The sequence below is a fragment of the Taurulus bubalis genome (genome assembly GCF_910589615.1).
Source record: "Taurulus bubalis genome assembly, chromosome: 5".
Lineage (NCBI taxonomy): Eukaryota > Metazoa > Chordata > Actinopteri > Perciformes > Cottidae > Taurulus > Taurulus bubalis.
Genome location: NC_136593.1, coordinates 25723551 through 25745527, shown reverse-complemented (window position 1 = coordinate 25745527; position 21977 = coordinate 25723551). Strand labels below are relative to the sequence as shown.

The window sequence follows — 21977 nt, the reverse complement described above, 5'->3', positions numbered from 1 at the left end:
GGGAAAAACTCCCCAAATAAAGATAGTAAAAACCCTTTCACAGGGAAAACAGGAAGAAGCCTTCAGGAGAGCAACAGAGGAGGATCCCGCTCCCCGGATGGACAGAAGCAATAGATGTCATGTGACCAGATTGAACAACGTAACATAGTCACAACACTTTACATAAATATGACTGAAGCTGACTTCATATGACTCCTCCAATGAATCGCCACCTTAACGTGGTGGAGGAGTTTGAGTGGCTCAGTGATCCTGGGAGCTATGTTGTCCGGGGCGTCAGCCCCTGGTAGGGTCTCCCAAGGCAAACAGGTCTCGGGGGAGAGCCCAGACTAAGAGCGGTTCAAAAAACCCTGATGATGTACGGCTCACGGAATGAAGCTACCTCGCCCGGACAAGGGAAACCGGGGCACCCTCCCGGAGCCAGACCCGGGAGGGGAGCTCGACGGCGAGCGTCTGGTGGCCGGGCTTTCACCCATGGGGCCCGGTCGGGCTCAGCCCGAAAAAAGATCATGGACCAGCAACCCTGTGGACTCACCACCCGCGGGGGGAAGCATCGGGGTCGGGTGCTATGCAGACCGGGCGGCGGGCCAGGCAGGAGACCTGGGCGAGCCGATCGCCGGCAGCATAGACTAGCTCTAGGGACGTGGAACGTCACCTCGCTAGCGGGGAAAGAGCCGGAGCTGGTGCAGGAGGTGGAGCGGTACCAGCTAGATTTAGTTGGGCTCACCTCCACGCACAGCATGGGCTCTGGAACCAAGCTCCTGGAGAAGGGTTGGACTTTGTCCTTTTCTGGAGTTGCCCAGGGTGAGAGGCGCCGGGCGGGAGTGGGGATACTCACGAGCCCCCGGCTGAGCGCCGCTATGTTGGAGTTTTCCCCGGAGAACGAGAGGGTCGCCTCCCTGCGCCTACGGGTTGCAGGGAGTAAAGCTCTGACTGTTGTTTGTGCTTATGCACCGAACAGCAGTTCGGAGTATCCGGCCTTCTTGGAGTCGGTGGGAGGGGTCCTGGAAAGGGCGCCGCCTGCCGACTCCATAGTTCTCCTGGGAGACTTCAACGCTCACGTGGGCAATGACAGAGAAACCTGGCGGGGCGTGATTGGGAGGAACGGCTTGCCCGATCTGAACCCGAATGGTGTTTTGTTGTTGGACTTCTGTGCTAGCCACAGTTTGTCCATAACGAACACCATGTTCGAGCATAAGGTGGCTCATAAGTGTACCTGGTACCAGAACACCTTAGGCCGGAGATCAATGATCGACTTTGTAGTCGTATCATCTGATCTGCGGCCGTATGTCTTGGACACTCGGGTGAAGAGAGGAGCAGAGCTGTCAACTGATCACCACCTGGTGGTGAGTTGGATCAGATGGCGGGGGAGTCGGCTAGAAAGACCTGGCAAGCCCAAACGTGTAGTGAGGGTGAACTGGGAACGTCTGGCGGAGGATCCTGTCCGGGAGGTCTTCAACTCCCACCTCCGGAAGAACTTCTCACAAATCCCGAGGGAGGCTGGGGACATGGAACCCGAGTGGACCATGTTCAAAGCCTCTATTGTGGACGCGGCTGCTCGGAGCTGTGGCCAAAAGGTCATCGGTGCCTGTCGTGGCGGCAACCCAAGAACCCGGTGGTGGACACCGGGGGTGAGGGAAGCCGTCGATGGTCGCGGATGCTAAAACTCGGGCATGGGAGGAGTTCGGGGAGGCCATGGAGAAGGACTTTCGGTTGGCCTCAGGGAAGTTCTGGCAAACCATCCGACGGCTCAGGAAGGGAAAGCAGGGCCTACCCCAGGCTGTTCTCAGCGGGGGGGGGGGGGGGGAGGGAACTGCTGACCCGGACTGGGGACATCGTCGGGCGGTGGAAAGAGCACTTTGAGGAACTCCTAAACCCGGCTAACATGTCCCCCGGAGAGGGGGCAGCGTCGGAAGTCTTTGGGGTGGTTTCTCCCATATCCCTGGCAGAGGTCGCTAAGGTAGTCAAAAAGCTCCTTGGTGGCAAGGCGCCAGGGGTGGATGAGATCCGCCCTGAGATGCTGAAAGCACTGGACATTGTTGGGCTGTCTTGGTTGACACGCCTTTTCAGTGTCGCATGGGGGTCGGGAACAGTGCCCATGGACTGGCAGACCGGGGTGGTGGTTCCCATCTTCAAGAAGGGGGACCGGAGAGTGTGCTCAAACTATCGTGGCATCACACTGCTCAGCCTCCCGGGAAAAGCTTATGCCAGGGTGCTGGAAAGGAGGCTCCGACCGCTTGTCGAACCTCAGATTCAAGACGAGCAGTGTGGATTCCGTCCCGGTCGTGGAACAGTGGGCCAGCTCTTTACCCTTGCAAGACTACTGGAGGGGTCCTGGGAGTTTGCCCAACCAGTCTACATGTGCTTTGTGGACTTGGAGAAGGCTTTCGACCGGGTCCCTCAAGGGTTTTTGTGGGGGGTGCTGCGGGAGTATGGGGTGCCGGACCCGTTGGCACGGGCTATCCGGTCTTTGTACGCCTGCAGTAGGAGCTGTGTTCGTATCCTCGGTAGTAAGTCAGACACGTTCCCGGTGGGTGTTGGCCTCCGCCAGGGCTGCCCTTTATCACCGGTCCTGTTCGTGACCTTCATGGACAGGATATCTAGGCGCAGCCAGGGGGCGGAGAGGATCCGGTTCGGGAGTCTCGGGATCGCCTCTCTGCTGTTCGCGGATGATGTGGTCCTGTTTGCCTCCTCGGATTGTGACCTCCAGCATTCACTGGGGCGTTTTGCAGCCGAGTGTGAAGCGGCAGGGATGAGAGTTAGCGCCTCCAAATCTGAGGCCATGGTGCTCTGCCGGAAACCGGTGGATTGCTCCCTCCAGGTGGGGACAAACTGCCTACCCCAAGCGAAGGAGTTCAAGTATCTCGGGGTCTTGTTCACGAGTGAGGGTAAGGTGGAGCGGGAGATCGACAGACGGATCGGTGCGGCTGCAGCAATAAAACAGGCGCTGTACCGGTCCGTCCTGGTGAAGAGGGAGCTGAGCCGGAAGGCGAAGCTCTCCATTTACTGGTCGGTCTATGTTCCAACCCTCATCTATGGTCACGAACTCTGGGTCGTGACCGAAAGAACGAGATCTCGAATACAAGCGGCCGAAATGAGCTTCCTCCGCAGGGTGGCCGGGCTCACCCTTAGAGATAGGGTAAGGAGCTCGGACATCAGGGGGGAGCTTGGAGTCGAGTCGCTGCTCCTTCGTGTCGAAAGGAGTCAGCTGAGGTGGTTCGGGCATCTAGTCAGGATGCCTCCTGGACGCCTCCCATTAGAGGTTTTCCAGGCACGTCCAACTGGTAGGAGACCCCGGGGAAGACCGAGGACACGCTGGAGGGATTATATCTCCCGGCTGGCCTTGGAACGCCTCGGGATCCCCCAGAATGAGCTGGAAAGTGTTGCGGGTGAGAGGGAAGCCTGGGTCGGCCTGCTGAACCTGCTGCCACCGCGACCCGACCCCGGATAAGCGGCTGATAATGGATGGATGGATGGATGACTGAAGTTGAATAAATTGTACTCTGCTGCATTAAAAAATCCCTTCAAAATAAAAGCAGTATTTTTTTTTTTGCCCATGCAAAGGCCCGTGACCGACTGAAAACGGCTCCGCGAAAGACTGAAAACAGCTCCGCGATTTCATGGCTTTCAAGCCGTCGCGCCTTGAGTTTGACACCAATAAAAATATTTTTTTTTAAAACAAAAAAACCCACAAACTTCGATATGAACGTAAGAGCCGCATGAAACCAGGCAAAGAGCCGCATGCGGCTCGGGAGCCGCAAGTTGGCCAGGCCTGGTGTAGATGCTCAGTGTCATGCCGCCACGCAAATTATTCTCCCCCTACACCAGTAAAAACCAAATAGCTAAGAATGACGTGACTATGTAGACTGTAATACAAACAGTTCAGTTTGTCAGGTGCAACATCTATGACAGTGTTGGTCAGTTTGTCTGCTTGACAATCCTATTTTGCTGCAATAAAAATGATTGAAGTGAGATAAACAGACTGAAAACTTTATCTTATTAGATAAATTACGACAATTTCCTTTGGACAATTTGCGGTTGAAAAAAGGTAATGAATCGTAATGAAAAAGAGTGTAATTTGCACCGCTTGTATTAATCAAAGGGATGGAAAAAATGACGTACCCATTTAATTTAGAAGCTGCAGTATAATCATAATAAGTAATGTATTACTGTGCTTGTCCCCCCTAAAGTTTGGTGAGTGGTATACAAATGACGGGTCAGCAGTCAGGTCAGGTTATGGAGGAAGAAGTCATAGCTTCATCTCAGGAAGGGTGGGGTGAAAAATGACAAATTGGCAAAGACAAAACTCTTAAGTGGCTGCAGATCAGGAGTCAGTCTATTTGGGTTTTAGTTTTTTTAAGATAAAATGTTTATAAGGGGTATAAGAGTAGACTTTCCTCTTTGATAGCGCTTATAGTTAGCGCTGTTTCAGGCTTATAGTTAGGGCTGGCTCAGGTTTGCCCTGGTCCAGCCCCTAGATATGCTGCTATAGGCCTAGACTGCTGGGGGACATATACTGAGCTCCTCCTCTCTTTCTCTTCCTCTTTCGCTCCTCCTCTCCTTCTGGATAAATGATTGTCTCTTCAATGCATATTACTAACTCTACTTTCTTTTTCCATGGATTCGTGGCTGCCTGGAACCAGGGGGAGGACTCTGGTCCTCCCCCCTGGCCCTGCTGATGCAACCATGGCCCTGCTGATGCAACTGGCCTGGAGCCGGTCCTGCCAGCTGCCATGGCCCTGCTTTCTCCTCCCACTGCCCCTGGGATGCCCCTCCTCTCTACCTCCTTCTGCTTAATGGATCATGGCTATCTGGATCATGGACCATGCATACTACTCATCATATGAATAATTTCTGTCACATTCATTGAATGTGCTGTAACTCTGTTACGTTATTCATTCTGGCCACATGACATCTATTACTTCTGTCCATCCGGGGAGAGAGATCGTCCTTTGTTGCTCTCCCTCAGGTTTCTTCCCCTTTTTTTCCCTGTGAAAGGGTTTTTACTATCTTTATTGGGGGAGTTTTTCCTGATCCGATGTGAGGTCCCAGGATAGGGATGTCATGTGTACCGATTGTAAAGCCCTCCGAGGCAAACTTGTATTTGTGATGTTGGGCTATATAATATAATATTATTATATATAATATAATAATAATATATATATATATATATATATATAAAAAAAGACATGTATTATTTATTCGGTATAAAACAATGCTTTATGGCCTTTTTCTATTTCTTGCATCCTTTTTCAAGATAAAGAAAGATGAAAAGAAAATATTAAAAACAGGAAATGGATACATTTGCAGTTGATCTTTATACACAATGAGCAGTAGAGTGTTTGGGACCCAAACAATTAATAAAGACAGCCAATGTCAACAATACACAAGGGTTAAAGAGGAGGGTAAAAGGGTGTGGGACTCGGTATGGTGGATGGTGGTTTTCTGCACTAAATTAATGTAACATCCATCTCTAAAAGAATCTACCATAGAGTGATATCTTAAACATTTGAAATTAGATTCTCATGTTTAAGTTTTGGTGTACCAAATCACAATGTAACCTATATAATAAGACCTTTCTGTATTGTTTGAACATTAAGCAATTGAATGATTTAATGTTTCTCACTAAACATGCTGAATGCTCATAGAACATGTACAATGCCTTACTTTAATGTTTTGAGTGTGTGTGTGTGCGTGTGAATATATATATATATATATATATATATATATATATGTATATATATGTATATATATATATATATATATATACATACATACATATATATATATATATATATATATATATATATATATATATATATATATATATATATATATATACATACATACATACATACATACATACATATATATATATATATATATATATATATATATATATATATATATATATATATATATATATATATATATATATATGTGTGTGTGTGTGTGTGTGTAAAATATTGACCAGAATCAATATAGTGTAATAATATAATTGCAGGATAAAAAACAGATTAGTTTGAAAATAATCGGAATGATCCTTGAGCCACAATGGATAATACATTCTGAAAATACACACTTTAAGATGGATGACACAGTCAACCTAGTATCATTATCTCTATTATCAAGGGGTACAAACTGGATGTTTTCAGCAATTACTCTGTCCTATATAGTATATTGTTTATCTGATTGCCAAGCAGATTCTTTGCCTTTTCAGGGAAGCATAAAATACAGGTCACTGCTGTGATTAAGTTCTGAAGCCTATATGGGTCAAATCTGATCCACAGCACCAATGTTGCCACAGTCACAGATAGAGCAAGGGAAAACAAAGAAATCATTAAGTCAGTTTAGAAAAGACGTTGGAATGAGGTCTAGTGCAGGGGTTCTTAACCTTTTTGACCTCGGGACCCAACTTCTCAAGTACAAAGTGCCCCGGGGCCCATTCAAATATTAATACTGTATTGGTTTATTAACTAATTGATCTCCTTCTTGGTTTGATTTGTAATCAATAACTAAATCAAATCTACCTACAGTTTAACAAGCAAAAACCGTGTCAAATAAATGACATGATGCAATGTGATCATCACAAAGACATTTATTGTATTATTGAACAACTACAGTGCTCTCGGTTAATCCACAATGTTAATAAACCTCAAACCTAAATATTTAAAAGTGAGGTTTTTACTTTCTTAGGAAAATATCTGTGTTCAAAATTATTGGGCAACTATTAGTCTGCAGACAAGTGTGCACACAATTCAAAATAATAATTTTCAAATTAAATAAACTGTAAATAAAATTTAAATAAAGTACAAATTAAAATTTAGCCTTATGATGTGAATGATGCGTCTTAATTTTTGCAGAACCAGAAGTTGCTCTTCATATCTGTGACAGCTGGCTTTCACAGCACATTTGGAGTTGCCCGTCAGTGACACGACAGACCTTTTCTCCATCTGGAGCCCATCGTCCTTTCTCTTGAAAAATCCCACTGACTTTCTCACAAGCGTTGGATGTTTGGTCTTTAGATATCGCTTTAGGTGTGAAGCCTTTTAAGTGCTGCGTTAGCTAGCGAAGCTAGCGTTAGCCCACACACTGGGCTCAGGGCTCCGCCTCGTTACCTCCGTTCACAAAGCCCAACTTCGTGAAGTCAGGATCATACTTGCACAAACATTTAGATGTTTGGGGGGGGGGGGGGGGAGGGGGGATGTTCAGCAGCACTTTCGTCTTCATGTTTTCGTTTTAACGACTTCTTTATAACTTTCACTACAGGCTAATGGCTGGCTGAGTTTCTTCTTCGGCATATTGGAGCCTGTTACACAACTGACTGACGCATTACCACCACCAAGTGGTGGGAAGCTGTATTGTAACTGAGCGTCTCATGGATAACAGTAATATCGCTGGTGTCTTCAATTCATTACCTATGCGGTCCCGCGGCCCACAGGTGAAAACGTAAAGTTTTTGGCGGCCCTCTAGGTGGCGCTCGCGGCCCAATGGGGGGCCGCGGCCCTATGGTTAAGAATCACTGGTCTAGTGTATTCCTCTCGTCATCATCATTTTTTATGTCTGAGACTTTTGTAGTGATAATAACATTGCAGCAGTCAAATTGACTGTATGGTTGTCATCACATATGCCATTAAAGGCAACATAAGGTTCTGAAACCTGAAGCCAATGTGGCCTTTATGCCTTACACTTTTATAATGTTTCCTTTAAAATGTTTATAATAATAATAATAATAATAATAATAATAATAATGATAAATTTGGTGCCCATGGCCAAAGCTACAGTGCCACACAGGTCAAGTGAAGGAGTGACCAGCAAAACAAAAAATATATATATATTTTGCTTAGGTTGTATTTTTGCATGTGGCAACTGCAGTGCCTTTCTTTATGGCAATGGTGGGAGTGCAAAGAGAAAGAATAAGACACACCTGGAACACTAAACAGCAGAAAACAGCATCATTATAACATATAATCATGAGCTGACATTGTGTTCCACCATCTCAAGCATGGCACAAATGTAATTGAGTTCCCAGTGCTCCCAGGGGGAGGCTGAGTGCAGTGAGGAATGGGAGGCACGGACTCTCCAAACCGTTCTCTATTTATTCATTCTCCTGTCTGAAATAACCCGCTGTCCACAACAAGATCAGGTTGAATACATAGCATTCATGTAGCTTGTGAATGAAGAGGACCAATAGGTCCCCCATACAAAAAGCAGTGTCATTATTAGAGGGCAGATAATGTCTATTGACCAGTGGCGGGCCGTCAGGGCCTGCTAAGCCTTCTCTGCTGGTCTAAACAGAATCACAAAGTTTAATTTTTTTTTTTTTACAATTCTTTTATTTTATAATCTTTTTTTTAATAATTAGAAGTTATAGCTATTTTATAGTTTAATTGCTTTTCACAAATGCACTAGATGTATTCTAATAATTTTTCCCTATTAGCTTATTTTCTCATTGCACACCTCCTCTGTTCCTCTGTTGCCTTGCTTTCAGCCTGCTGCATGGCGCGGCGCGGCTGCTGTTTAATGATCTGGTTAACCGTGCTCATCCAATGATTAAACTATACGAGAAGGCCTTCTAGCATCTGTTTTGGTCAGTGTGTCAGTACACACTCTGGAACTGAAGCGCCCTGATTAACTGTACAACCGGAGGAGAGCGGATGGATTTGTCTTTAATGAACAGCATCTGGTAAGTTTCCTGCTTTTTGTGTTTTTTCATCTGTGGTGGCATTGTGTTGATGTGTCTATGGTGCTGTTTTTACGGGGGTTAGGCTGGTCAGGGGGTTCAGTCAGGACGCACAACATCGCCGAGACGAGGTTGGAGGCTTCCAACCGAGAGGCGCTGCGTAACTGTGCGTTGCTTGGCCAGTGTCTGCTGGTGGTTGAAATGGCTTCGTGGGTCGGTCCACGCGCCCCGTGTGAGCTTTCCTGAGCCCAGAATGGCGCTCTGTAAAAACACATTGCTGAACGGGAGCGTCAGCTGTCTCTTTTTTTCTCTCTCAAGGTGGTGGAGTGGCTCCGCGGGTCGGTCCCCACATCTCGTGTGACCTCCCTCCATGCTCATGGTGGTGCCGTGTGTGTCTGCTGTCCACACATGGTGGACTGTATGATATATTGAGTTGGAAGTTTAAGAGGAGAAAATTAGCTTGAGTGGCATCTTCATTTAGAAGACTGACATTTTGATTGAAAGTTTAATTTACATATTTATAGAAGGAACAGACACTTGATCAGTGTTTCATTGGTAAGATGGATTCAGTTGCACTGGCAACTGCTTTCAGGGAATAACAATAACCTATTTAGAGTTTGTCAATCGGAAGCCATAATGAGCCTGTATTGCTGATATAAGATTGTACATGGGTAATTCGAAAGGGATGCACCATCATATACGCATTTATTTTTGAAAATTACCAAAAAGACAACACCACAACACAAAAGAAAGCATGATTTTGATATTTTCCAGCTTGTGATCACTTAATTGTAATGGATACTAAGCTCAAATATGTTAAATCATTCATCACGAAATTATGGGTAGCACACTATAATAAGTGCACACTATTTAGCATTAGTAAATTTAAGTCATCTTCTCAACAGAAAAGGGAAATAGACACAACACAAAGTGATAAAGAACATTCATATGATGGTTCTGGGGGGCCATGCACGTCAGTGGCACGAGTGTTTCATAGTTTGTTTGCACATAGCTACATATTTCTGATTATGCTACCCAGGTAGCCAGCGGACTCGGCCGTATTGCGGCTGAGTGTCGGCTGACTCGGCTGTGTTCCGGCTCGATGCGGCCGAATGTGAGCCAGCTTTGGCCCAATTCATTGTTGCCATATCTGGCCCAGATATTACGGTTATGGTTACTGTTACGGACATGGGCCTGTTCTGGCCCATGTCCGTAATGGCAACCGGGTTTATCGGCAACCAGCACTGAAACGGCTCTGGCCCGTTGATGGACCGAATCTGGCTTCATAAAAACGTGCCTATTATGGCTGAGACATGGCACCCGGGTTTATCGGCAACCAGCACTGAAACAGTTTTTTTTTAAATAATAGATGTAAAGGCAACAGGCAACCATTAGGGCGATAACTGAGACTTCTGCTAGCTTTGAGCCAGGGCAGAAGTCTCAGTTACAGAACATGCTTAACTAATACTTAACTAACGAGTAGTAACTACTGAATTCATCATGACATGTATTAATGCTTTGTAAAGCATAGATGGTCTACACTTTAGATTAAGTCACAGCACATACTTAACTAACGAGTAGTAACTACTGAATTAATGGGTAGTAGCTACCTGAATTCATCATGAATTGCAGCATCTTTTTTATCATTTACTAACACTTTACAAATTATCTTATTAATCATCTATAAGTCAGGAATACTTCATGTACGAATGGGGAATTCATCATCTATAAAGTATGAAACCATAGCTTATTGATCAAGAATGAAACATTTATAACTGTGTTAATAATTAAGTTACTATTGAGTATTCATGTTGGAATAATGCTTTATAAATGATGAATTCATTGTTTATTCATGCTTTACTAATGCTAAATAGTGTGCACTTATTATAAAGTGCTACCAAATGATGTCTTCAATAATTGTCACAATACTCTTAGAGTGGCAGGATCTGGCCACTATGGAAGCATTTTTCCACATTGTAAGTTAAAATGTTCGTGCTCTTTTATTAAAGAATATCCTCAATATTCCACAACATAGAAAGACAAGCTTACAATACGTTTAATCATGGGCAGAGAAATTGTGCTTTTTTTCTCATCAGTTTGACATATTGTAGTGCCCTGAAATATGTTATTTCATATGTCTTACTAATGTAATACAACTGTGTCCATTACTAACAATTTACTTTAAATTGTGTGTTTAAGTTAAGTCATATGTTGTTGTTCCAATGTTTGAGAACATTACATTACCTGTACACATACTGGCTGTCAAGGGCAGACAGTATTGCATGCAGTTTAGAAAAGAGCGCTGTCGCTTCAAGAGAGGAGTGAAGTAGACGTGCTGTATACTGGCTGAAGACAAAACGTATGCTTGTTATTAAACTGGGATTTGTTAAATAAAAGTTGCCAAACTAAAGAAGGACAGTTCGTTTCAAGGGTGCAACAATAGCTCTCAATATCCATGAGCCTCAAAAATAATATGGATGTCAGTGGCAGATATCAAAGTTGAAGCAAATTCAGAACCTTTCATCGTTGCAACTTTTAACTAAACACTGCCCAGTAGTTGCCAAATTCAGGGTTCATACACATTTTCCAATTCAGGCAGAGCTGTTTTGCTTTCACTGCATCAAGCTCACTCTGGCCACTGCTCTCTCAGTGGTACACTTTTTGGATCTGAAACTTAAACCAATTGTCATATACGGTCAGGGCCATAAGTATTTGGACTGTGGAATATAATGATAATTATTAATACATGAAGTCTTACTCCCATCGTCATCACCAACTGCCGCGTTTCCTCCTTTGAGATGCTTTGCCAGGCCTTTAGTTGCTGCCAGGCCTTCAGTTGCTGCTTAGATAGATAGATATATAGATACTTTATTCATCCCCAGGGGGGAATTTATTTGTGGCAGCCTTGTTTCTTTCCCCCTGCAGTTGATTAAAAGGTTGAAACACTTAGTTTGGAAATCCATTGCCCTTTCTAAGGTGTAATGCCTGCAGCCCAGAAATACTTAATCAGGTAAACATGCCCAAAATAAATGACTAAAGGCCTTTCCACATCAGGTGAGTGGTGGACCAAAATGCAAAATACTCGCTTCAAATGTAGATTTGAAAGAAATCCTGTTTCTAAAGTGTGCCTTTCGTGCTTTTATCAGTGAACATTTGTGACAGTCACGTGATGTCAGCGCACGTTGAGGGGCACGACTAAGCAGTTCACACTTGTGAACGTTCGTACACGGGCAAATTATTTTCACCTTTCACGTATAGTGAGGGACTGCTATTCAAAAGCTATTTTCTTACATATGCATGGCTTTTGTTACTTCAGTTGCACATCAGACATAGGACAGCGGTTATAAATGCAACACAAGTTTCCCAAAACCAAAATGATCGATGGAATGCAAGAAAGGCGCAGGAATAACTTGCCGATCCTTGTACCCTTGTAGATAAATACAATTTGGTAACGTCAAGTAACAACTAAGACAATTATTTAAATTCCCAAATATTGATTGAATTTGCTATATTTCACCTACAATTCATAGTATTATTGGGATAAAATAGATAACCATGGACAATGATTTTCAGTTTTTAATAGAAAATGTTCATTGAAAAAATATACAGTTCAAAAGGGGAGGAAGGACCTAAGGAGTTAAGAGCAATGAGCTGAATGAGGTAGAGAAGGGAGGGAGGAGAAGAAAGAGATAGAGGGGAGAGGCTAAGAAGTGAGAAGCGAGCTTCAACGTTTTTGATATACTATAATACTATAAAATTATATTTATATATATTTTTTCACATAATATAACATTTCATTCAATGATTTGTTTCCTCAGTTGAAACCTCAAATTCATACAGGATGGGAGAAACATATTTTTTTGTGTATTTAAAATGAAGGCATTTGTCTTTTCTTGTCTAAAGACAAACAAAGATATGTAGAAAAGAAATCCTGACTGAGGTTGTCATACATGGATTTTCATAAAGCAATGCACCTTTGTTGTTTGTTTTCTGCAGAAAATTACTTTAAGCCCGACTTTCCACTTTTGTAGACCAACAGTCTTTTGTTTAGTTTACTGACTTAACTAGTGACTTATGAAAGGTGATTTATTTTGTATAAACCTTGAATTTCACACAACAATTAGTTTTCTGAGAATCATTCTGCCTCCATGTGATCCATACACTTTGGTAGGGACTCACTGAACATGTTTCAAGCAATCATTCATCCTTACAGATATGAGAAGAGACCGTTTTCATCCTTAACTCTGAACTCAGTTGGTTTAAGTTTTTACTCTGTTTTTGTTGGTCTTTTCACTGCACATGTCAGGGCACAGACTTTTCAAATTATTGGGGCATTGTGACACACACACACACACACACACACACACACACACACAAAATCGGATTGAATCCTCTCATCAGTAAAACAAACATAATGTAGCCAGTCTTTCATGTTAGATTCAATGTTATAAGTAGGCTACAATTAGGATATATACTTTATTCATTGCCAAGGGAAAATGTGGTTGTGGCAGCAGCAAACAGAGTTACATATAAGGCATTCAAGAAAATTAAATAATAAAATTGCAAAAATGCAAAGTATGAAGTGTGTAAAAAGAAATATAGTATATACAGTGAAAGCGGTGCTAGGGATGTTGATGTTTCAATTTACTTTATTCAACTATATAATCAACTATAACACCATTCAGGCTCCCTACTGTGACTCAAAGGTGAACTGCAGATATAAATGCTAAATAAAGACTATGGAAGAAATGTATTTCGTGACTAATTAAATCTTCTCCAAGCCAGTCTTTTGGAATGACTGATCCAGACGATAATTTATCATAATTCAGGTCATCCCCTGCCATTCCATCTATTTGAACCCTCTTGATCCAACTTGATAATCACTTTGTTCTGTGACAAGATAGTTTGAAAATTATTGCCGTCTGTCACGGCCCCCGGAGGATGAATCCTTACGTTTTCTTCAATTCCGGAACCTTTTACTGTCACCACTAGCCCCCAAAAAGATCTAAATAGGCAGATTGTCATACTAACTGAGCACATTTGAGATCCTTAGAGGATGAACCCTTTTTAATTTGGACACAAATAATGCCCCCGGGTAGATATGTCTTCTGGCCTAAAAATTAGACCTAAATATGTACCCTGTATCCATATCGGTACTGCTAAACCAGTCTACACCAAACCCGAACTCCAGTGAACCAAGGCTTTAAGCAACAAAACAGCCCAAACCCGACATGACACCCGAAGGTTTGTTGGAACTGATAATATAAATCGTTATATTCTGTAGATATTCTGTAGATATTCTGCATTTCATTATTCTTATGTCTATTAGAGTTCAGGTTGTGCAAGGTCAGTTTAACAAATACTTTCTGTGAGAAGTTTCTGTGAGAACAGTCCGGTTGTCTGTTCCTCAAGGTTCCACGCTTTGCACTATACAACACTCACACCTGTTTATCAGTATAGTGACATTGGGAAAGCTGACTGGTCGTTGCACGTTCCAGCCTTGTGAGAAAAGATGAGGACACAATTCTCCTCCTCTTGGAAATGTCAGAGGTTCATGACGGAAAACCGTGTATTAAAGAGCCGAACTTCCGGCTATTCGGGGTGTTTTTTTGGACGGTCAAGCTGCGTGTTGACTTGACGACTCTCTGCTATCGCGATTGCAGCACTTTTTACTTTACTGGTGATCAAGGAAAATAAATTCAGAGAACGAGAGAAGTTGTTTGACTAAGTTCTTCCGGATGAAACACCAGGCATCCAATAATTAATACGCATTAACAGAACCCAAGTTTGAATTAGGTAGCTGAACCGTTCTCAGAGAAAGAACACCTTTCCAATAGCACCACCTTCAGGATAAAAAATATACATTTAGCTCCACCACTCTAAGAGCAGCAACAATAAATGGCAAGCTTTTTACTTTGGTTAAAAATTGTACATAGCCCATATACATTTTGATATTATTTACCTTGAGAATGGACTGTCGAACGAGTCATTGCAGCTATTAGTTAGGGTTCCAAAGGACAAAAAAAGAAAAAGAAAAGAAAAGTTGAAATACTCCTACAGACAAAGGCTCACACAAATAAGGCTCACAAAGCAAGTATGATGCGTTGTGACAGGTGTTTTTGGGCCAGGTGAGCTGTAAAGAAAATTAAATGTGCCACCTGGTAAATCAGAGCGAGAGATACCAATAAAAAGACAGAGGATGAGGGGGGTGGTGCAAACAGAGACAGATAGCTACAAACTGCTGACTCTATTCACTATCACAGAGCTGCTGTCAGCCCGCTGGATTGACTGTGCAGCGCTAGACTCCTGCGGTGCTCCACCTCATCTAAATGAAATGACAATAGAATGGCACTCCGAGTTCCATCCCTTCTCTCCACAGTGATAAACAGCCCGTTGAGTGTGACTCCACTGTCACACACTATCTGCATCTGATAAAGCACGGGACCTGGCAGTGGGGAGTGCGAAGGTGTACTGTGCAGAGCTTTTTTTTTCTGAACTCTGTTATTGCACTTTTATTAGTATATTATAATGCAATATTTTACTTCATAGCACTGTAATTCCTGTCCACTTCGTTATGTAAACTTGATTGTTCCCAGGTTCATCTCTGGACCCACTTCAGTTCGCATACCAATCTGGCATCAGGGTGGATGACACCCTAATGTCATCTTCCTGCTACAGAGATGCCTCTCTCACCTGTAAAAGGCTGGAAGCACTGTGAGAGTCATGTTTTTCAACGTATCTAGTGCCTTCAACAGCATCCAGCCTTTGCTGTTGAGGAACAAGCTGGAGCAGACCGGGGTGGACCACCACCTCACTGCATGGATCCTGGACTACCTCACCAACTGTCCACAGTATGTGCGGATACGGGAGTGTGAGTCAGTCCTGCAGCACGGGGGCCCCACAAGTAACCGTTCTGGCTCCATTCCTCTTCTCCATATACACCTCAGACTTTAAACACAACTCTAATAACTGCCACCTGCAAAAGTTCTGATGACTCTGCAATCGTCGGCCTCATCTCCACCGACGATGACAGGGAACTAAACCAGGACTTTATAGGATGGTGCCAACGGACCGCCTCCAGATCAACTAGTAAAACCAAGGAGCTGGTGGTGGACTTCCGCCGGGGTAAACGCTCTCCTCTGGTACCAGTGAACATACAGGGACTGGACGACATTGAGATTGTAAAATCTTATAAGTACCTGGGTGTTCACTTGAACAATAAACTGGACTGGACTGAGCACACACTTTATAAAAAGGGACAGAGTGGACTCTTTCTGCTGAGGAGACTGAGGTCTTTTGGAGTGCAGAGAGCTCTCCTGAAGACCTTCTTTTACTCTGTAGTGGCATCAGACATTTTTTATGAGTGGTCTTCTGGAGCAGCAGCATCTCGGCAGCTGACAGGAGGAGATGGACAAGCTTTTAAGGAAGGCCAGCAGTGTGCTGGGGTGTCCTCTGGATACAGTGGAGGTGGTGGGAGACAGGAGGATGATGGCTAAGTTATCATCCCTGATGAACAACACCTCCCACCCCATGCAGACACTCTTGCAGCTCTGCACAGCTCCTTCAGCCACCGCTGATTCATCCCCGGTGTGTGAAGGAGAGGTACGGCAAGTCCTTCCTTCCTGCTGCTGTCAGACTGCACAACCAACTGAGCTTGCAGTAGACCACAAAAAAACACTTCAATCACTTTGGTCACTTTAACTGGTGCAATATAAATACATTTTAAATACTTTTCATTCCGTCTGTATATATAATATTGCCATTGTGGATTATTTTCTTCGTTACAGTTTTTACGGTTTATTTTTTATTACTTTTAGGTGTCTCTTGTGTGCACTGCTGCTGTAATCCTGCAATTTCCCCACTGCGGGACTGATGAAGGATTATTTTATCTCTTCAATATGACCTACCAAGACACCCATGATTATTTTGCTATTAAAAACTATGTATTTCCATTAACTGTTCCACTGTCATTTTAGGACTTGATCAGGGACTTGTTGACTCAGGATTTCATAGTCAAGATTTGTGATACGCAAAACAATGAATGTGTGTCCCATCAAGCTAAAGCATATTATTTAAATCATGTCTATACGAATCAATTTATTGAGCCCTCATTAAATTGGTCACATATGTTATTAAGGTGAGGTAAACTTGTAAATATGGGCTTTTAAGTTCAAACAAATGGGCAGTTCCCATATGCTGCCATTTATAACATCTTGATGGAATTACACCCATAGGTTTGTGAAAAGAGAGGAGCTTCACCTGCTCCATTGCGTTCTAAATAGTCTTTATCAACACATAAATGTGTTAAATCTATAAAACACTTCACAGTGGTAAGGTACGAGAGGAACACACACGGTTATTATTCACTGCAAAGAAAATAGCTTAAAGAATTTTTTTTCTCATTAGCTGGGTGTGACATGGAAAATATAAATGGTGGCAATGGCGCTGCTCCCACAATAACCTTTATGATCATATGCAAATTAAAAACAAACCTATTTATATTTTGCTGCTGGGACTCTGCCTGTTTCGTCCCCCCCCAGGCACAAAGAGGGAGTATAGTGAAGTTATTTTTTATTAAACATGGTTATTGGAATATTCATATCAAACTCACCAGTCATTGATATTCATTTGCTCCAGACTCTCTTGTTACAAATTCAAAATGTCACAGAGAAATTTAAAACAGCCTGAAAGGCATGTTCATTATTTTCTTATTGAAGTGTTGTGGTTCATTGGTTTGGAGCTTCTGGCTCCTGGGGGCTGTAGAGCCCGCTGATATTTGTTCAAACTCATCTCTCAGATGTTTAATTAAAGTTATTAGGAGCCACAGGTGAATCAGTTCATTAGCAGTGAATTGTGTTTTCAGGTTCCTGCTGTAACACACAGGAGTCTCACTCTGGCAGAACAATGCCAGTTGTGCAGTACTGGAAGATACATGGATCCACCATCATAATGTTGTTTTTGCTTATCTATATATTTATGTTTTGCCAGATAAATAAGTAGTACCACATCAACTTTTAAATGGCCATCAATGAGGCCCATTTAATTTACACAAATAGAAAGTTGTGCCTTGTTCAAGCAGGCCGTACTTAGTTTAACAAGCTTTACAACTTTTAATCTAGGTTACTCAGAGCTCTCGGGTATCTCAAATAAAACATGGAATGGAAACACAACGGAAACCGCAAATGTATCTCCCTGTTCGGTATATACCTGAACTGATCACTGAACGGATCCCGGGTGCAATTAATTCAAAAGGTATATATATATACTGGTCTTTTACATTGTTGTCGACAAGACCAGCTAAACAGAGCCCAGATTGTATCAAGACTGAGACGAGACCAAGTCAAGACCAAAACCGAGGCAGACATCCTCATAAAAACGTCCTCTTCATTCACGTCTTTTATTGCCATCTTTACCGTGTGTGTGTGTGTGTGTGTGTGTGTGTGTGTGTGTGTGTGTGTGTGTGTGTGTGTGTGTATCATGAGAACTGTATTGATAGACGAGTAAAAAGGTCATTTTATGAGTTGGAATTTTCCTTTGTTTCTCTGAGCAACCACAGTAATGATGTCAAAAAATGAATTACATGCACAGACAATGAAGAGATAAACACAGTTGTGGACTTAAGATAAACCACAGAGTCCTGTTGTCTAAGACCAAGACTGAATCAAAATGAGACAGAGACCTTAAAAAAGTGGAATCCAAAACTCTTCAGGGGCAAAACATTTTTACAACCATATAAATCCTGACATGGATTATGGAGAATATTATTTAAAAAAAGGTTATTCTTTTCTCTACCCATGACTAACATATTAGTCCAGCCCAGGGTAGCGTAGGTCAAATACAAGTTGTAATTTCCATAAATCCGCAGGCATAAAGTAGCTTAAAATACAGCAATCTGACCTCATCGTAGACACTGTCACTCCGTTCAAAGTCCCCGACCTTCCGGGGCAGCACATGGACGTGGACATGCTGTAAGCAAAGAAAACAAGAGACAGTAATGGTTTAGATGCGGTGCATTGTGTGGAGACACAGGTACATTTTCACCTGGGAGTCGTCTGACAGACTGATGTGACAGAGCCAGTTTCGCAGAGAGTCTTCATTACTTCACAGTACATTGGAGAAGCCAGAGCGGAGCGCTACTGCCGTGCCACAAATCACAGGAGAGTGACCGTGCATTTCAACGAGCGTGCTACCTGCACACCGCAGAGACTCCTTATTTTTATGCTTTTAAGGATTTAATTGACTTTTTCTGCCGCCCCCCTTCTGGTGTCAACCCCCTGCTGTCATAAACCTGGCCGTCTGTATGGTTAACTTTGATTTTCTTCTTTGCATGGATGATATGGTAATGTCCCTATGAAACTGCTTTATCTGACAAAAATCACACTTATAAAAATAAAAATATACAGCAAACACTCACTACAGCAAAAAAAATCTGTTTTCCCTGAAACGCCTTTACACAGTCTGCCAATACTTATCAGTACATAAGGTAACACAAGGACACTCAACATGCAAACTATGAGGAGAGTGGGGATCAAACCGGCTACCTCATGGCTGCAGGACGACCACTCATCCCCATGAGCTACAGATGCTGTAGAGTATGGGAGCAGAAATACCTTAGTTGTTATCCTCTATGTTGGGAACAGTTTGATCTTAGCTAAGACTCTTTCTGTAGAGTTCAAGACCAGGGGGATGTAGAAGAAGCCTTAGTTTGAACAGTTCGAACAGCATTTCACAGTTGTAAACGTAAACATTCTAAAAATGTGAGCACATAAGATAATGTTAATGTTGTTGTGGCATTTAGTTCAGTGCTTCTTTAATGTATCTTGTCCATATATTGAAGCAACAATGATAACAAACAAAAAATTCAAATAATAAATACTTTATATAGCCACACGAAATAATTCCAAAACTTGTAAGAGCGTAATAACTAGTTTGTGAAAGACCCAGAGAAACACAAATATCCAACGAGGCAAAATCCCGGACGTTTTTGGAATCCCTGCCGGACGCATTTTTTAGGTCTCGAAAAGAGGACATGTCCGGGAAAAAGAGGACGTCTGGTCACCCTACTGAAGGCCACAAACAGAAAAATATACGAAAGTCTGCCACTGACTAGAGGTGAGGTATATCGCAAAATGAATCAAATGAGTTCAAATATATATATATATATATATATATATATATATATATATATATATATATATATATATATATATATATATATATATATATTTGTATATATATATATACACATATATATATATATATATATATATATATATATATATATATATATATATATACAAATATATATATATATATATATAGCCTTTTTCCAACTCTGGTAGAAGTCAGGTAGAGAGAGAAGCTGATGCTGGTTCTTCAGAGAATAATCACACTCCATCTCCATCAGTTCTAGTTGCAGACTCTCTTTCCACTTCTTCTGCATCCACCAGGAAGAAAGTCGAGAACAGCTTGATTTCTTTCTCAATGGCAGAAAGATCTAAGCGCACATATTTCCCCATTTTAGTAGAAAGGTTGACCTCTGGAACAGCTACTTTGATTTCAGGCAGCGTCGGGAAGTGCGCAATATTGAAGTTGTGTAGTTGTGTCTCAAAGAGACGGAGCTTCACACAGAATGCTTTCATGTGTTCGTCAAGTTGTGGTGCAACCTCTACTTTGCCTTGCAGGCTCTTGTTCAGTGTGTTGAGATGATGAGTAAGATCGACTAGAAATGCCAGGTCTGCCAACCATAGAGGATCACTCGGCTCATGAAGAGGTCGGTCCTTCTCTTTCAAAAACTGGTCAATGTCTGACCTCTGGGAATAAATCCGCTGCAGCACGGAGCCGTGACTGAGCAGCGACCTCAGAATTATCTGACACCTTCGTGTTTCTGGACATGCTCACGTTGTTGAATTCCGGCATCTTTTCCAGGCACATTATTCTGGGCACATTATTCCTGACTTTAGTGAGGCTCTGTGTTATGAAGTCGCGTCTAAGAAGGTTTCCCGTGTCGCACTATGCGCTGAGCGACCTCGTAGCTGTTAGTGAGGCAAAAATACAGCAAAAATACGATGAGTTGAGCTCACAGGCTAGCTGCCATTTGCCTGACTTTCTCTCCATTATATTTCTAGAACTTGCTGCGGGCCAATAAAAAATGGGCCGTAGTTTGGACACCCCTGCTTAAGATCAAAGGTCAGGCCAATTCTTACAATGTTTCTTCACTATAAAAAAGTCAAGTAAAGATGTAGAATACATCTTTGAGCTGTCAGAATAAGCCCACACAGGAGCAGAGAAGCTTTGCATTTCAATGATAGTGTTAAAGAAGGCTGCCTCATTGAGAATAATGACTATAATCAACAATAACTAATAATAAAAGACCCTTGGTGTACAGCTATTAACAAGCAGCCTCATAAGCAGCCATTGTTAACTAACATCCCTCCCTTCAATCGTCAAAGTGCCGCCTTCAACACTTGTAGCCTCCTGTAGAAGTTTATCTGGTATTAACAGCACCTCCAGCCTCACAATGGCTTTATGACAGTAGTTACATGATGCACATGCTCTCCCTTTTTAACAGGAATGATTCTAGTTTAGGAATGACTACAATATCTAAACATCCTGCAAATATCCCAGATATATTGGTCAGCTCACTAAGCTCCTATATTCCCTCAATGAAATAGACCTTAGCGGTAGTTCAGGAAGGAAGACCCTACACTACGGGTCGTTCATATATCGCAGTCTATTTCTTCAATACGGTAGCAGCTGATCAGGGGGGGGGCGTCCACTTGTAAGCAACCAACCGAAGACATCACGGTGTCTCTAAGCCAATCAGATCGTTGCTGTCAAACTTTAAAGGTGTGCTCTACTCTGTGCTGTCAGTTGTCATTTCAGCGTGGAAATGAATGCGACCCTCCTCCACCCCAGTCACCTCCAGGCAGCAGGCAGTCAACTACTCACTCATCACTGAAGGACAGCAACTCCCTTCTTCACCACCACCACCAGTGTCCGGACTCCAGGGGGGATTCGGCCGGGTCAGAACTCAGCGTCCCTGCCCCTTGTTTATCCTGGTTCAGGATAGAGTCCGATCGCCAAAGACTTTGCACTATTCATTGTTGCACTATTCATTGTGATTCCAACGGAATAAAAATATTGTGAATTCGGAACAAGTCTCTCCTGATTGAACATACTACAGCCATATTAGCAGTCTGGTTTTCCACCTGTTTTCCACAGTAACAGCTCCAGTTTCAGTCATTGATAATATTGTCTCCTCACTGGAAAAAAACACAATCTCGCTCTGCCCACT

At 42.8% G+C, this 21977-nt stretch overlaps 1 protein-coding gene across 1 annotated transcript in view; it reads right to left on the bottom strand.

The window, feature by feature from the left end:
* The window catches only part of fhit (fragile histidine triad diadenosine triphosphatase), a gene marked incomplete at its 3' end in the record, with an annotated part of 218157 nt that overhangs the window by 33368 nt on the left and 162812 nt on the right, over positions 1-21977 (bottom strand). Inside the window, exon 4 of the mRNA XM_079217765.1 lies at positions 18578-18646. Coding sequence (XP_079073891.1) covers positions 18578-18646 — 69 coding nt within the window. The remainder of the gene's footprint in view (positions 1-18577; positions 18647-21977) is intronic.